An 18,731-nucleotide genomic window follows, 5' to 3' on the forward strand; every position below is an offset into this window, starting at 1 on the left:
TAACAAGACCCATAAGAAATGGGGGAATCAAAATCACATGATTAAGATATGCTTGTTTTTAGTGCATATATTCTTCTCAAACAATGAAGGAAAAGTGCTCTGATTCTCTCCATACAATTCCCATTAGCACTTCACCGTTAAGTCTGCATATACACATGCAGCCATTCTAAAGCTCCCACAGTTCCCATCATCCTTCCATTCAAAAACCTTGCAGAGATGGTGGCTATGAAGTAGAACCGGATAATAAAGGTGGAATGCAAACATTTAAGCCATTTACAATAGCACTTTGATTCAGCAGCTTCACAAAAATAGATTCCTCAGGCAAATAATATGCAGTAGTGCTCATCAGCTGTTCAAGAGGAAGAAGCTTGATTTTGTTTCCTCCCATGTTTCCTGTTTCTCCAAGAGTGAATATATTTAAATCATGACAGTTTATATCAGCCACGAAAAAAAGACTGATTTGAATCAACTTTACTTCTTAAATTTCTTAAACAGTGCAAATCTGACAGCTTAATTATTTTAAATTACAGTCAAATAGTGTATTATTTACACTGTGGTTTAATTATAACCAGGCCTTGCATCTCTTTGTTTCACAATATAAACTTTGCATACTTTTTTAATCGAGACAAAGAATGGCCTCAACATACTCCCATATAAAATCATTTTGTGAGAATTATGAAAATAAAAGAACTTGCAAACTAGATGATTTTGTCTTCTCTTCTTTCCAATATTGCTCCATTCTGCTTCACTTTATGCTAAAAATTATATTTCAAGTGAAACAAAATACCGTGGTACCGGTTCCCGAACTTAATTCGTTCCAGGAGTCCATTTGACTCTCGAAACCATTCGAAAACCAAGGTGCAGCTTCTGATTGGCTGCAGGAGCCTCCTGCGCTCAAGTGGAAGCTACGTCGGATGTTCGGCTTTTGAAAAACATTCGCAAACCAGAACACTTACTTCCGGGTTTGCGGCATTTGGGAATCGATTTGTTCGGCAACTAAAGCCATTCAAGAACCAAGGTATTACTGTACCTTAAAAATATGAGCAGGCTCTGTCTGCCTTCAGATTATCCTACAAACCAAAGTTTGGAACACTGGTAATGATCATGTCAGGGAACTGCCATCAGGAGGGCAGGTGGTGGAAGGGCTCATGGAGGTTAGGAGAGACTCGGCAGCAGAGGAGGGAACCAGCAGGGGGAGAGAAGGAGCTCCAAGGGAAAGTGAGTCGGAGGGATGGCTCAGAGAGACTTCCAGCGAGAACAGTGGGGAAGTTTCAGGACCTCCTATAGGGACACCCACCCCTCGCCGGAAACTGTCGCGCCGAGAATCCCGAAGACGCGTTTCCGTTAAGGAGCTTCTATGTTGGAAGCGTTTCCGCAAACGCCCACTGTCGGATTTGGCCAGCGATTGAGGGAGTCATGTTTAAGGGGCTCCGCTATAGACAGAGCTTTGATAACCAAGTCAAACTCTGAGGGACTAAGCTTTACGCACAAGCAGCTCATCATCCCATCACAGATCAGGTATAAGCCTTTCACTTGTGCAATCCGTCTTATTATTCCTGTGTAAGGAGAGCTGTGCCAAACCAAACTAAAGGCCCATTTAGTCCAACATCCTACTCTCACAGTGGCCAAAGAGATGCCTATGGGAAGCATGCAAATCCATGCATGGCACTATGCCAGGCTTCCTCAACCTCGGACCTCAGATGTTTTTGGCCTACAACTCCCATGATCCCTAGCTAGCAGGACCAGTGGTCAGGGATGATGGGAACTGTAGTCTCAAAACATCTGGAGAGCCAAGGTTGAGGAAGCCTGCACTATGCTATACAACGAATCCCATCCCAGCAACAGTTATTTGGAGGTAGTATGCTTCCAACAGTGGAGAAGACTCCAATCAATTTACAACCAATCACTGATTCAGGTTTGTGCAAAACAATTGTCCAAATGGGAAGGGAAGCTTCTCGAGTCTTCCCTGCACACAAAGGTAAGGAGCAAGGAAGAGAAGGGAGAGCACAAATCACTCACATGCCTGCTTGACAAACCATAGTTTGCTGTTATGTTCAAATCAAACCTGACTCCATTAGGGGATAATATCTTAGATGAATCCCCTAAGATGCTTGAAACTGTATCCTCAGTCAAAATTTAATGTATATTTAACGTTATAGTGACACAATTGACAACTCAACATTAATTCCATAAATACAAAGCTACATAGCTGGTTGTTCATCCTCTTCAAGTACTGGTTTTTGTACAGATCATATGATAGGGGAAATATCATTCTATTTTTCTTTTTTGCCAGCTTTCAAGCATTTGCCACTTCAACCCCTTTCCTTTTAACCCAAATGTTGAAACATCATTACAAAACATACATTAGCTCACCACCATTCCACTTAACAGTCAATCCCACTTCTTTCTCTGAGATAGCATTCTACAGCTAATTGTTCTATTTTCAAATTGTCACATTTTATTTCCTCAAATAAAACTTTATTTCTGCAAATACTCTGGTGTCATCTTTGTTGCTCCCCTGCTGAATACTTTACAAGGGAGAAACAGTTTTTCAGATGTGAGCAAGCCTGAGCAAGCACAGTTAACAATGTACTGCCACATAAATGTATACACATTTGAAAGAGTTCACTCAGGACAGCCAAAATGACTTCTAACTCTGGCCTCAATAATTCTACTGTATTTTTCACTTTATAACACGTACTAGACCATAAGACGCACCTAGTTTTTGGAGGAGGAAAACAAGAAAAAAAAAATCTGAATCTCAGAAGCCAGAACAGCAAGAGGGATCACTGCATAGTGAAAGCAGCAATCCCTCTTGCTGTTCTGGCTTCTGGGATAGCTGCGCAGCCTGCATCCGCTCCATAAGACGCACACACATTTCCCCTTACTTTTTAGAAGGAAAAAAGTGAGTCTTATAGAGCAAAAAATATGGTAATTTTATTTAACGTGTCCCTAAACTGTCCATATCACTTCACATTTGTTTGTTACAACTACAGTTAATTATCAATTAAGTAAGCTCTGTGAAGCTATATTGTAAACAGTACACTCCACATTCAAGTATTATAATGAATTCAGCTTATCAGAAAAATCAGTGTAAATACCTACCAATGTTTCTTACAGAAGCCACAGAAAGGATAGGGTCTGTTGTGCTAAGAATTATTCCAAATAGCATGCTATCATCCCAGGACCAATTATACTTATTAATTTTATAAGTTAACCATCCAAGGAAAGCACAGTTCATCAAAAATCCAGGAACTGCAAGAATTAACACCTGCAATGACAATATATGTGTGTGTGTATCAATCATTTGCAAAATAAAATTACATTAAACTCAGGTGGATAAGGCTGGAAATTTAATGACACAGTGCTATATATGACATGACAGTCAATCAGCTCATATGAATGAAAATGTAAAAAAGGTACTTGTAGGGTGATAGCCAACTAAGTTTTACTTGGAGCATTCTTGTCCAATTGTTGGTGCCTTTCATTTTCTCACTGCAAATTACGCACACACATACATCCAACATACATTTAATGCCCAAGACTTCCCCCAAAGAATCCTGAGAATTATAGTTTCCCATTCACAGAGCTACAGTTCCCAGTATCCTTAGCAAACTACAGTTCCCAGGATTGCTTGGGGGAAGTCAAATGCTTTAAATATGAATTGGATGTGTTTTAAACAAAACTATTTTCCTGGAAAATATTACTTTGGGGTTTGATTGAACACATTTGTGTGTAATATGCAACTATATCCTTAATTTGAAGTTTAAAGTAAATTTCTAAACAGAAAATTGTATATATGTCTGACCTGCCAAAATGATTTTCGAAATATATAAAAATCCATCTCAAATGCAGCTGTAAATATTATAACTGGTGTAAACAAATGAAGGAAAAGTACAGGATCTATATCTGCAATGCTCTTCACAATAGGAATCTGGCAACACAAAATGAGCACAAGGAATTGTTAATTGTGAATACTTTTATATTATTTTACATATTTCTTCCCCGCCCAAGCATATGATCAGAGGGAGTGGACTAGATTTCTTCTGTAACTAGATTTCTTCTGTACAAGGAGAATAGCAAAGGAGGAGGCAGTGGCCTAGAAAGGGGGGTACGGGCCGCCCCGGGTGTCATCGCTGAGGAGGGTGACAAAAAACAACTTCTGCCCCCACCGCACGCCCCTACCTATGCCACTGCAGGAGCACTCTCCCTCCAGTGATTTCCAGAAACCAGAAGCATGGCTGCCTCCAACTTTGCAGGCAGAGCACAGCCCAGATGGCTAGTAGCCTTCGACAGCCCTCTCCTCCATGAATTTGCCTAGGCTGCCTCCTCCTCTCCGTCTTCCTTGCCTGCTCGCTTTGGCACAGTAAGTCTCTGCGGAGGAAAGCCACTTCCCTCTGCAGGAACTGGGAGAGTCCCAGCGTGGGCAGCCGGGCAGAGAGCGAGGCTACCCCTGGAGGCCAAGAGGGGATCTTCCTGCCAAGTTTCAGCCACCTGGAAGGTTTCCAAGGCTTGATTGGGTTGAAATGGGCTGAGGCTGCTTGGAACAGGTACAGTGGTACCTCAGGTTAAGAACTTACCGTATTTTTTGCTCTAAAAGACGCACCAGACCACAAGACGCACCTAGTTTTTGGAGGAGGAAAACAAGAAAAAAAAAATCTGAATCTCAGAAGCCAGAACAGCAAGAGGGATCACTGCGCAGTGAAAGCAGCAATCCCTCTTGCTGTTCTGGCTTCTGGGATAGCTGCACAGCCTGCATTTGCTCCATAAGACGCATACACAATTTCCCCTTACTTTTTAGGAGAGAAAAAGTGAGTCTTATAGAGCAAAAAATACGGTAATTCGTTCTGGAGGTCCGTTCTTAACCTGAAACTGTTCTTAACCTGAGGCACCACTTTAGCTAATGGGGCCTCCTGATGCCGTCGCACTGCCATCACGTGATTTCTGTTCTTATCCTGAAGCAAAGTTCTTAACCCGAGGTACTATTTCTGGGATAGCAGAGTCTGTAACCTGAAGCGTCTGTAACCCAAGGTACCACTGTATTGTCGAGGGTGGTGTGGGAGTGAGATAATACTTTTTGCTAGGTGTGGGTTGCTCTGGGTTTTATGACTGCATGGTGGAAGCTGCCTTTGGAGGCTTGCTGCCCTAAAAAGCAACTTTAGAATCTCTGCAGTAAGCCAGAAACCCACCATCCGGCCCCAATTCTTCCCCTCTCCATAAGCGGGCTGCAATCTTCTTTCCACCATCAGCATACGTTCAGCCACAGTCTAGCCGCTGGCTCCTATGGTAGGGAGCAAGAGCAATGGGGGGAGGCCTCGAGGAGTTGAGGGAGAAGAGTTTGGAGAACCACACTTAGGTGTAGCTAGCTGAGGCACGGGGCAATGGACGTCACACTGCGGGGTCTGCAGCATGCCTGAGCCACTCATCTCTCCTGAGGGGGAGGCGGTGGGCGGACTGCCTGCAAGCTCCGCACTGCTTTTTTGAGCAGCACGGGACTTGCGTCTGCCCACCACCTCAGCTGCCCTACAGCTGAGGAGGCGGCTGCGGAGAGGCTCTATGCAGCACACCTTGCCTTGGCTTGCTCCGCCCCATGGGCGGCTCGCTCTGTCCCCGGCTGCAGGGCACATGCACTGCCCTGGGCACCTGAGCGGCTAGCCTTGCCACTGGGAGGAGGACCTCCTAAATTGTAGAGTCGGATCCAGTGTTAGATGGGAAGCTGGGTGTCTGAAACTTTACCCTTGTGCAGTAGCTTTTAGTGCCCTCTGGTAAAACAATCTACAAGTTAATTTTTACAGAAACAATGATGTTTGAAACATTTTTAAAATGATGAGTCCTTGGCTCAAGTTGGAATTGGGCTTGGCATACCATGCTTTTTCCTTAAAATATATGCAAGAAGCCTGTTTCTTCCAAGCTCATTTCCAAATTTCAGATCTCTCCCCAAACCCTCTCCCATGAAAACCCATATATTTTGCTCTGCCACTTCTTTCAGTAGCAAACAGTTTTAATCTGGGTATTTCCCAAGCTGAATGGCTTTGAAGTGGCAGAACCCACTGACTCATCTTCAAGAAAGCAACTTGAAGAGGGGTCCACAAATCCACCTTGCCTAGAGACACCTCAAAATGCTAAACTGGCAACAGCAACTACTGTTATCCTCTGTAGACTAGTAATGTGGAGACAATTTGCATAAAGACCTGGTGTCAGAGACATGCAGGGAGAGCAGAGATGGAATTGAATTTCCTCTCTCCTTCTGCCTACTCCTCAACCTACTGTGTCTGCAACAGCACTTCATTTACAAAATATCAGTAAAATCTATTTCCTTATTAGTTATTGAAATGGGGGAAATTAATAGTTCTCCATTACCTGAGCTGAAAAATGGGGTATTGTTCCAATGCCAGTTCCTACTAAACATACAATTACCAGAATAGGAATTTTTACTTCTTTGATAACTGTTCGTAACAGGGCTGAGGGAAAAAATATATTACAAATGTAATCAATACTACTGTTACATAATTTCAAGAATGTCAGTAAATAACTATAGTTTTATTAATTCAATGTTTCTTTATAAAAATGTTTATCAACATTTCTATAAATAAAATGAAAACTATCAGCTGGACACACAAAAAATTACAAAAGAATAAAATAGTATTAAACACAACACTGAACAATCATAAAAAATACTGACTTATCTTAAATGTTTAAACTACTGAACATGCCTGTTGACATAAAGAAAGTCTTCATCAAAATCCTATCACTAAAATTACAAGTAAATTAGAGATTTATAAAATCTAAATCTTAGTGTCTCTGTTGTGTTTTATAAATTTGCTAGTTGTTTTGAGGACACTTGTTGAAAAATACGATATAAATTGACAGAATACACACACACACACACACAAACACAGTAGTATTAAAATAAAGATATATTTGATAAAAAAATTATCTAATCTCATCTAGTAATTAAAGGTTTTGGAGGTAAAAACAGTTTTGGGTCTCTTAGAGTTCAGAAAGTGCTTTGGGACAAATATTGCCTGCCCGTGCACTTGTTTCTATGCCCCCGCTCCCAGTGTCTGAAAACCAATGGATTTATCAATAAATACAATATTACAAAGACAATATGTCTGGAGGACTTTTGTCTTCTGTAAAAGCTGCCCTGAACTTTATCAAACTCTAGAAAGAGGAGAATATTTCACAAGAGCATTAATAATAATAATAATAATAATAATAATAATAATAATAATTTATTATTTGTACCCCGCCCATCTGGCTGGGTTTCCCCAGCCACTCTGGGCGGCTTCCAACAGAGATGAAAAATACACTAAAATGTCACATATTAAAAACTTCCCTGAACAGGGCTGCCTTCAGATGTTTTCTGAATGTCAGGTAGTTGTCCATCGCCTTGACATCCGATGGGAGGGCATTCCACAGGACGGGCGCCACCACCGAGAAGGCCCTCTGCCTGGTTCCCTGCAACTTGGCCTCTCGCAGTGAGGGAACCGCCAGAAGGCCCTCGGAGCTGGACCTCAGTGTCTGGGCAGACCGATGGGGGAGGAGACGCTCCTTCAGATATACTGGACCGAGGCCATTAAAGTAATTGCATAACAGATTTATACTAGAGATGAGAGCTGGATACCTTGTCATTATTTTTTTTTAAGTATATTGCTTCTTAAAGAAATATAGAAACTTTTTGGGGAAGTAATATGCCTGTAGTTATTTTATTTTTATAATTCTGTACAATTATAATATTTAGAGTATGATCTGTCTAGGAAAAGCATTTTTATCCCATTGATTTCAGTGGGAAGTAAACACTTCTTAAATTATCTGTTGAAATTAATGGGACTTTAATTTGGCTGAATCATGACCATATTTATATTCTAATGTAATTCTGTATAATTATATAAACATATTTGTTATGGACTACCATTAAGGCAATAAGCCATTGTTTGATGTATAAGGATACAGATATAAATTGCACATAAAATATTATTAAGAGACATTTTTGTTAATTATATTGCACAAAGGGATGTGTCATAATGCCATAATATTTATTGGATTGCTTTCTTCTTTGTGACTGAATTCTACTATAAAGATTAAAATAATGAATAAATCATAATTTGAGTCACTTCTATAGAGGGAAAGAGAATTTCTCCATTTATTGCAATGCAACAAACTCATTTTTAAAGGAATAGTATTTAGATGTAACTATTTTCACCATTAAAATACAGTTTAAGAAATAGTGTATTAGATGCTAAAAGATCCCATTCATTCACCCATTCTAAACTGCTAAAAAAAAGAGTATATGCAAATAATAGTTTAGCTCTCATATAAATGCAAAGTTCTAATTCAATAATGAGACTCTTATTACATCCTGAGTCATGAGTAGCATTTAAGGGCTTTCTATGCAGCTGCAGATATTTCAACTGAGTTATGATGATGATGCTTTCAAACACAGAACACAATATTCTCTGTAATATGGCAAGAAAGTTTAAAAGCAGTTTGTCTTCTTCAGATGGTTTGGCTTTCAAATTCTCAGTAACTGGGTAGATTATCTGATGTGATATGGCAAAAGTATATAAAAATGTGTGACTATTAAGGGAATTGTGTTTAATCCAGTTCATATGAATAACTCTTCATTCCTTCATTCATATTTCTGAGTATAAATGGCATTATTGTTTATGTTTAATATTTTTAAAGTGAATAGTTATAATAGGTTGATGGCCTGGGGCACTTAATTAATTTAATTACTAGCTAACTGCCATCTTTTAATTTTTTAGTACACTGCTATTATTTTTATTATATAAATTTATAAACCACTTTACTGCCTGAAATAATTGAAGCAATGTACACTATAAAAATAAGACTCAAAACTATGCGGAAAACCTCTAAAAAATAATGAAACAATATCTAACGATATACAATTAGCATTCCATAAATGATTGGGTCACACCGCAAGGAAGCCCTTCTTCAATCAAACTGTGATATTCCTAAATCTTTAGTGGTTTCTAAACCTATTTCCAAAAAATACATGACAACTGTAATAAAGTGTTCATAATGGGAGGTGGGTATGTGAAAAAGAAGCTAGTCTCTCTCATTCCTTTTTAACATATCTAGTTCCAATAAGTTGAGGTTAATTTTGTTATATTATAAATCCAGAATCATTTAGAGAAATTTATGGTTGGCTATCTAACTCACATCAGAGATGTAACTGCTCTCACTACCGGATAAAGCAACAAGCATCACCTCTGTATTTGCTTCTTGGAACCATCCAGCAAGGTAGCCAGAGGTGGTCTCTCTCATAACCTGTTTTGCAAGGCCACCCAAGACTGCTCAAGCAGGTAATATGTAACTAGCTAAATTATATGTACTTTAGTGGTTTTATTTGCAAATCTGATTGCTACCTCCCACTTTTCTCAATTTCCCCAAATAAATTTGTTTATGCTTTGACATTTGACTTCATCGGTTTTAAAAATGCAATTCTAGGGAAATCTTTGCTAAGTGTTAAGACTGCATGGATGTCCAGGTACCTTTTGTGTCCTAAGGATATTTCACAAGATTTGTTAAGTTTTGTGTCTTCAGGGCTTTGGAGTAGATACATCTCTGTAGTTTTTAATATTTCTAGAGACGAGTTTAAGAGAAGCTGTCCTTGTCAGTAAGGCTTATAAATCCCCCAAATAATCAAAGTGTAGAGCAGAAAAAAGGGAACCTGTGACTCCCTGGTGTTGTTCGATTCCCACTCCAATCAGCCCCAGCCAGTATAGTTCATGTTCAGGGAATGAAGAGAGCGGTAGTCTAACAATAACTGGAAGGCAAGATATGTGGCCTAGTGGTTTCTTCAGGTTAGGATCAGCATGTAGTAGCAGCATATCCAAAGGAACCAACTACTAGGGTCCAAGGGGTATTCAATAAAATATTGGAGGGCTGCCCCCCAAAAGTTGATGGGCAATGCCGTTCAAATGGTGTGCATTCACTGTGTCATGTGATCGATTGTGCAGGACAGGACTTAGCTCCCCCCAATATTTAATTCAGGTTGGTACCAATTTATGGCATGGGGGCCTTACACAAAAAGCAGAGTGAGAGGTTCCACTATGGAAAGTCGCCTGCAGCTGGATATTTTATGTAAAATATTTACTCCACTTTTCATTTTAGTTATTCCACAAGGTAGCTTGTGGTACTAACATAGGAAGAGACCTTCTGCTTCAGGTCAGTGGCCCACCTGGTCCAGTCAACTAGAATTCGATCCCTATAAGCTCACAAGCAAGACCTTCTGCTCTACACTTGTGTTTCCCTGCAGGTGTTATTCAGAGGGCCTCCGATTGCATTAAAGCAGCAGGAAAAGAAAATGCACCTTGCGGGGGTTGTGCATTGCTGAACACCATGCCTCTCTTATTTAGGCGTCCAATTAAGCATCCATGATAGTCAACATGCAAACCTTTAGCAATTCTAGCTAGCATTTACTAAATGTTATCCGTGTGCTTGGCACTCCACAATACCAAGTTGCCTTATGTTATACGGTTGTTGTTGTTTTTTTTTGGGGGGGGGGTGAAGTCTGCGTTTTCACAAGCTTATCGTACGGACCCACTCATAAGAGTGGCTAACGTGGCTGCTTCTTGCACTAGCGCGAGCTAATGCAACTCAGCAGCCACTAGCCCTACCTCCCATGAGGAAGCTCATAAAAACCACGAGCACAATCATCGGCCGCTTCTTCGCGATGAGGTGGTAGCTGTCGTAATACAAATCGGCGTCGTCGTCATGGTTATGGCGCATCCAAGTGTAGGCCCGGCGGCCGGAGCCCGGGGCGGGCAAGCTGAGGTTTAAGTCGCCCCTCGCCTTCCACGAGGCCTCGGCCTCCGCGAAGTACGAGAAGGCCATGGGCTTCTAGGAGGGAGCCGGGGCCAGGGAGAGAGGCCGCTGGGGAGCCGCCCACAAGATCCCTTTCGCGTGCGAAAAGGTTGCGTGTTCGCGAGCGGCCTCGGCGCCTTCAAAAGTTGCGGGCTAAGCGGTCTCTTCCCCGCCCTGAAAGCGGCGAGCTCCAGCAGGCAAATGGCCGTTTGTCCGTTGGAGTTCAAACTCACCTCACGCCGGGCCTCCCCCGCCAGCACGTGCCTATGTCGTCAGGAGAATTCGGTGGGCGAGGGCGCTGGTGGAGGTTGAAGGCAGGCGGCGACTTCGCCATCATCATCATCATTGGCATCCCCTCAGACAACTTCCCTGGGCGCTGGGACCAGGGAGAGCACCAATATATTACATAGCATCCTGCCACTAATCCTACTGAGCCTCATTCCCCTCTAAGGCTGTGGCTGTGGAGTGTCAGAGAGAGAGCAAAATGGCACCCACAGCCAAGAAATGTCTTCAGCCAGCCCTAATCCTATTGCTGCCTTTCTGGTGTAGGAAATCCCCAAGCCTCTAGTGCGTGTAATTCAAAGTGATTGCATGGGAAACGCAATTCAGGAAATAGCAATGTAATGTTGCATTGTGTACATTTTTAAACATTTTAAAATGTACATTTTTATAAAAAATTGGTTTTTTAAAATTAGATTTGTATCATACCCTTCGTCCCAAAGGAACACCAATGTGTCAGCCAACATGCTCATTCCTCACTGGGTTGTTTGGCATTGGTAGGGATCTATTTACCCCCTGTTAATTTACAAACTTATGTATTTATGCATACACACCTGGGGGTCCCCCATGTATGTAGAATCAGTACCTTTTTTGACATGATCTTTTTTGCTTCCAGACTGATAGACACTTGATCACCTAGTTGATAATTAGTGGATAGAGGTAGGACCTGCAACAAAATGCTGCAGTGCAGTGCATCTTCTCCTAGTAGGAGCACTCTTGTTCCAGATTCCTGGTAGCCTGCCATGCTCTTCTCCAGTTTTCAGAGATCCAAGTACAGAGGCTAGCTGTGCTCAGACAGTTATTCAGTAGGGGAAATACACTTTCCATGTGCATTGGTAAATACTTACCTGTCTGGCTAGCTTGCAGGTGCAGGAGAAACATTGATCCTTGCCATAACATGAGAGAAATAGGTTCCAGTGCAGTTAAGTTTATCCTTAAGCACAAAGCATTAAAATATCATTTTACATGTTCCAGAACTAGTCTGTCAAAGAAAATGCTTTCAGGAATAGTCCCTTAGCACTACTTAAGCCCTGAATGACATGTGACATGTAGCTTGCCCTTGTTTTTCAATATTTTATAAATTATGCAATTTCTAATCCTGAATTAAATGGTGCCTCAACAGTCACAGTTAAATTTTTTCCCAATTGAATTTTGTCCTAAATATCCCTACTTTGTCCAGAAAAACATAATAATTATTGACATAATTTATACCCCACACCTTCATCATAGAGTTATGTTCCCAGGGTCTTATAGAATACTGGGGAGGGGGGAAATACAATTAAATAATAATAATGCAGACAGACAAAAGCAGTAAATTAAAACAAGCTAAAACAGCAACAATAAATTTGAATAGATGGTAAACTAAAACTATTCTAAGTTAAATAATGTTTTAGCAGTTCTTAAAAGCCTGGGAAAACAAATGCTTTTGCCTGATAGTAATGAGGTCTCTAGGCAGGCAGAAAAGTTTGTCTAGTCAACACCCGCCATACTTCTCATGGTGGGAGCACCCAGCGAGAGGCCTCAGTGGACAGGTGGACTGATATGAGAGGTGAACCCAAAAATGCCTGTGTTCTGAGCTGTATAAAGCTTTTAAAAATTAAAATCTTTATTAAAATTAAAAACTTTCTAAATTAAGTTGAGAAGGTCATAGACAGCCAGCAGAGTTGTTTTAATACAGGCAAGTTGTGATCTCTTTCCCTATCCTTGTTAGCAAATGAATCTCAGCATTCTGGACATACTGCATGTAGAGCACATTGCAGTAACCCTACTTGGAGGTTCCTAGAACATGGGTAATTTCTGATAGATCATCCAGGCTGGGCTTCAGTCAGCATATCACCCTCCTCAACTGTTAGGTCTGTTGTACCTAACACTGTACCATTACTTTTTCTGCCTCACCTGACCCAGCTGGAAAAGAGAGCTACGTATTCTCTGATTACCTCATTCAGCAGCTTCATATAAATTGTGAAGCATACAGGGGCACTTTATCCACTCATGCCAAGGGAGAAGCAAAGTCGGAGCAATCAGGATGCAAACACCAGCACTTAGCTTGTGCATATTATTGGTTTATTAAGTCAAACTTCTTGGCTTACTCAGGAAGATGGGGCAGTGTGCTCCTCTCAGTGTGCAATGCAGTTTTTCCAGGAGTTAATATTTCTTAAGTTTGGAAGTGATAAAAAAGCTTGTTGATGAAGTCATCAGGCTCTTGTGTGCTGCCCAGAGAACAGAGCTGAAGTCTGGGTGGCTTGCTGGGCAGGTGAGTTGAACCCACACATCAGCCTTACCAGATGTACACATCCCCCCCATCCAGGGCCAAATTTAGATGAAGAGAGGCCCTAGGCTACTCCACTTGTGAGGCCCCTCCCCATCCCCCACCCTCACAACTAGAAGAAAATGGAAGAGTGTTATAAACAAAATTGACTGAACCCAAGGATGATGACGGGTATTTAAAACCCAAGGATGATGACGGGTATTTAAAATTCTACAATTCACAATTTCTCCTCTAAAGGACATAATATATTGTTAAATACATGGTGATTTTTTAAAAATGCATAAAATTAACACTGAAAAACTTTTGCAACAACTGAACTTCGTAAACCTTTTGTGGGGTTGTTGCCTGGGCAGGCCTGGAACTAGAAGGAGGGCAAGTGGGCACTCTATCAAATGACAGCGCATGAGTTACATGGAGCAGGGCCTTTTCGCTGGTGGTGCCCATTGTATGCCTCACTCTTCCCAGACCTGCTCTCTTTTGGCCTGCATTTTGGAGCTTTATAATTTAGGAAGACTTTGGAAGAACTGGTTGATAAGTCTTATCAGTTGCTGACATATGAACAGATTTTATTTGCTGCTATTCTGTGCTTCTGGTGCACCAGGGTTTACACCAGCGTAATAGAGTTGGACAGGATGCCGGAAGGGATACAATTTATGAGCTTTCTCCGTTATCTGAACAGCAGGGGGTGTTCAGTCAACAGTGCAAAGGCTGAGCTGAATCATTCCCTGCTGGTTACCTGCTTTCAAAACAACATCAAACCTCTGGTTACGTAAAACATACTCAATAGATACACGAGACGTAACAGGCTGTACTTTTTGCATAAATAAAGTATACTATTCATGTATCATATTGTAAATTTCAATGAAAGTAACTCATAAAGTTCAATGAAAAAAGCAGAAGACCCAGTGGATCAGTTCATTCTCTAATCAGTTCATGCATAAGGTCCATGTATTAGTGTCTATTCCACCTGTGTCCATAAAGTCCAAACAATCCACATGAAAGGTTGTTACAATTCCACAGAATCCTTTCACAGACTCTAAGACAAAGATTTCCGGAATATTAGCCTTGTTTCGCCATCCTGGGCTTCTTCAGTAGTACAAGTTCTAGGTAATGCAAATAAATACAAAATCGTGATCTCACACATTTTTACAGAAAGAATAATATAAAAACCATAAACAACTTTACATACCATATGTGATATAACAGGACAGTGGATCTTATGGTGATAAGCAGCAACTGTTACAAAGTAGAGTTATATGGACAAACACACTATTGATTTGAGTTACAGGAGTTGGTAATCCACAGATACAAAATTTATTTCTTAAAGTGACCCATATGGCACGACAAATTTAGTCTATGCACTCTGGTGTCATTGGGACATAAAAAATCAGCTAAACCTTCATCTATATAGCTTAAAGAGAAGACTTCATTTAGAATGACCTGTAATTTATTTTTCACTGATGTGGTAGGGTCACTAGGTATAGGCAAGTAGAAATTTGAATTGCTTAATTGTTTCTCTGCTTCCTTAATGTAGTCAATCTCATTCATTAGTACAATGGCTCCCCCTTTATCTGCTGGTTTTATAATTATTTTTTTTATCAGTAGTAAGTTCGTTCAGGATTAGAGAATATTGCTTACTCAAATTGTACTGCCTGCAACTCCCTATCTTCTCTCTAATGTTTAGGTCACAGTGTACTAAATGTTGAATTTCTAGATCAAGGAAAGGTAAATGATGTGGACTTGATGTTCCTTCAAAGGTCAAGTGTCGATTTACACTATTAATCCAGCAGTTAAATGGTTCATGGGCCATGGGCTTCTAATGTGCTCCCAGTGTGGCCAATATCTTTATAAGAAATTTTGATTTAAAACACATAAAAAAGTTTATGGCCATGCTGTAGTGTAGTGTTTATGCGACTGTGAATAAAAGGTGGCTGGGCTCATTGTCTCGGGGTTTGGGGGGGAAGCGGTGACAAAACTCATTTCCAATAAGTGCCCCCCTTTATTTCCATAACAAGTCCTTGAGTCTGTACTCTGAATGGTGACACCAGGGACCTAGAAGGTGCAGGGCTTGTCAGTCCAACCCCTGCACAATCACATCAGGGCTGACCTTAAGGCAACTGGAGCAATTGGGCCAAATTGGGCCCCACGGGCCGCTCCTAAGGGGGCCCCTGCACCAGGGCAATCTAGATGGATTTTATTTATAAGATTTTGCAGACTTTGGCTGTGAACTGGGGCCCTACAAAAAAAAAATCAAGTTGCGCCCCACTGCTTCAAATTGGACCCCACTGGCTTGCCCTAATAGTTGCTGGGCCTGAGTTGCCCTGACCTTGCATGAAGTCTTGATTTACAATTTTGGGAGAGGGGAGACTGCCCACTGGGGAACGAGAGGGCTGGTGGGGCCCCCTAGATTTAGAGGCCCAGGCTTCAGCCTACTTAGTCTATACATAAATCCAGCACTGACCCCATCCAAACTAGCCCCTTAGTCTAGGTCTCAGTTCGGCCTTATACACTTTCATTATTTATTTGAATACTTTATTGAGAATACATTAATAGGGCTTTGATATAAATGCTATTTTGATGTGTGCATAGATAGATAGATAGATAGATATTAGATAGATAATAGTGTAGTGTACCAAATAATAGTGAATGGGTTAGATAGATAGGTATAGTTGTAGTTTAAGGTTAAGAACATAATTATTGTTGAGTAATAAGAACAAAGGGATTTCCAAAGTGACTGATAAATATAATGGGTAGTTCTATAACTTAGAAGAGAAAATAGACTTTTATTCAACATAAATTTTAATACTTAGCTCAGTTTGACACTGTTTTACAGGTGCAAAATGGGCAAATGATTCATAGATCTAAGGCTATCCACATTCTGCCCCCCTTCCCTGTGTTAGACAAGAAAATGAGAAGACAATGGCAAAGGCTTGGGAAAGATGTAGAAAATGAGCCTTCCCTTATTACCATCCATTTTCATGGTTTTCCATCAATTTTCTCTGCTTCTGGTTGATTAAAAAAACACCCACAATTGTTCCCACAAATGTGATAAAATGAAAAAAGATGAAGGCAGCCTCTGTAGCTGTTGTGGATGATATATAAAATAAATATCACATACAGAAATACATTCAGGGCATTAGAAAATTGTAAATGGTAGGTCCACAGCATGTTCACATCAGGGTGCAACTGCTATCTTCAAAATATCTAATGCCTTGACTGAAGCCCCTAAATGGGTGGATAATAATGAGTTGAAGGAAATCTCAGTAATGTGAATGAAGGGAGCTTCAAAGGACTTCAAAGAACAGGAAGAACTGGCCACATCTATGTCATGTACTTGGCCATGTAAGTGTTTGAGTCATTAACACTGCCTAGCAGTTGTAGTCTTTGGGAGTTCCCATGTTTTTAGATACACTGATGGCACCAAAATAATTCTTTACTGAATCCTGCCATTTCCACCCAGTCATACTGGCTATCCATACATCTGCTTGTATCAGCCTTTAATATATAGTTTTCTATTTAAACACCATACATTGTTCAGGATACAACAAAAGGTGTAGAAAATGATTCAGTGCAGGCCCAAAGTACAAGTTACAGAGAGTTGCAAATAAAAAGTGTAGAGAAACTCTTCAAATATCATTCAAATATCATGTGTGGGATCAATTCCAATCTGTTACCTCCGAGGATGTGGACAGGCTGCTTGGACGAGTGAAGCCAACCACCTGTCTCCTGGATCCTTGCCCATCCTGGCTTATAAAAGCTAGCCGGGAAGGACTGGGCGATGGGCTTCGTGGGGTGGTGAATGCTTCCCTCCGTGAGGGAGCCTTCCCAGACCCGCTGAAAGAGGCGGTTATTAAACCGCTTCTTAAAAAACCATCTCTAGATGCGGCCACGATGGCCAATTATCGCCCAGTCTCAAACCTTCCATTCTTGGGCAAGGTGATTGAGCGAGTGGTTGCTGAACAACTCCAGGCACGCCTGGAAGAAGCGGACCATTTGGATCCCTTCCAATCGGGATTCAGGCCTCATCATGGGACTGAAACTGCCTTGGTCGCACTGGTTGATGATCTCCGGCGGGCTAGGGACAAAGGTGAGAGCTGTTTCCTAGTTCTGCTGGATCTCTCAGCGGCGTTTGATACCATCGACCATGACATCCTTCTGGACCGTCTTGAGGGGCTGGGAGCTGGGGGCACTGTCATACAGTGGTTCCGCTCCTTCCTCCTGGGCCGTGTTCAGAAAGTGGTGGTGGGGGATGAGTGTTCAGACCCCTGGGCTCTCACTTGTGGGGTGCCTCAGGGTTCTGTCCTCTCCCCCATGCTTTTCAACATCTACATGCAGCCGCTGGGAGGGATCATCAGGAGGTTTGGGCTGGGTGTTCATCAGTATGCAGATGATACCCAGCTCTACCTCTCTTTTAAATCAGAACCAGTGAAGGCGGTAAAGGTCCTGTGTGAGTGTCTGGAAGCGGTTGGAGGATGGATGGCGGCTAACAGATTGAGGTTGAATCCTGACAAGACAGAAGTACTGTTTTTGGGGGACAGGAGGCGGGCAGGTGTGGAGGATTCCCTGGTCCTGAATGGGGTAACTGTGCCCCTGAAGGACCAGGTGCGCAGCCTGGGAGTCATTTTGGACTCACAGCTGTCCATGGAGGCACAGGTCAAATCTGTATCCAGGGCAGCTGTTTACCAGCTCCATCTGGTACGTAGGCTGAGACCCTATCTGCCTGCAGACTGTCTCGCCAGAGTGGTACATGCTCTGGTTATCTCCCGCTTGGACTACTGCAATGCGCTCTACGTGGGGCTACCTTTGAAGGTGACCCGGAAACTACAACTAATCCAGAATGCGGCAGCTAGACTGGTGACTGGGAGCGGCCGCCGAGACCATATAACACCGGTCTTGAAAGACCTACATTGGCTCCCAGTACGTTTCCGAGCACAATTCAAAGTGTTGGTGCTGACCTTTAAAGCCCTAAATGGCCTCGGTCCAGTATATCTGAAGGAGCGTCTCCTCCCCCATCGGTCTGCCCGGACACTGAGGTCCAGCTCCGAGGGCCTTCTGGCGGTTCCCTCACTGCGAGAGGCCAAGTTGCAGGGAACCAGGCAGAGGGCCTTCTTGGTGGTGGCGCCCGCCCTGTGGAATGCCCTCCCATCGGATGTCAAGGCGATGGACAACTACCTGACATTCAGAAAACATCTGAAGGCAGCCCTGTTCAGGGAAGTTTTTAATATGTGACATTTTAGTGTATTTTACATCTCTGTTGGAAGCCGCCCAGAGTGGCTGGGGAAACCCAGCCAGATGGGCGGGGTACAAATAATAAATTATTATTATTATTATTATTCATTTTAAACCTCTT

The 18,731-nt window shown here is 41.9% G+C and overlaps 1 protein-coding gene across 5 annotated transcripts in view; it reads right to left on the reverse strand.

The window, feature by feature from the left end:
* Positions 1 to 11,038, reverse strand: part of LOC307224165 (solute carrier family 9 member C1-like) — a 55,169-nt gene extending 44,131 nt beyond the window's left edge. For all 5 annotated transcript variants that reach the window (XM_079990694.1, XM_079990691.1, XM_079990692.1 and 2 more), the window contains exons 1-4: positions 10,647 to 11,038; positions 6,361 to 6,461; positions 3,809 to 3,934; positions 3,106 to 3,271 (exon numbers count right to left, since the gene is read on the reverse strand). In XM_079990694.1, coding sequence (XP_079846820.1) covers positions 3,106 to 3,271; positions 3,809 to 3,934; positions 6,361 to 6,461; positions 10,647 to 10,863 — 610 coding nt within the window. In that variant the 5' untranslated portion in view covers positions 10,864 to 11,038. The remainder of the gene's footprint in view (positions 1 to 3,105; positions 3,272 to 3,808; positions 3,935 to 6,360; positions 6,462 to 10,646) is intronic.
* Positions 11,039 to 18,731: the final 7,693 nt, after the last annotated feature.

This window comes from Podarcis cretensis (genome assembly GCF_951804945.1).
Source record: "Podarcis cretensis genome assembly, chromosome: 1".
Lineage (NCBI taxonomy): Eukaryota > Metazoa > Chordata > Lepidosauria > Squamata > Lacertidae > Podarcis > Podarcis cretensis.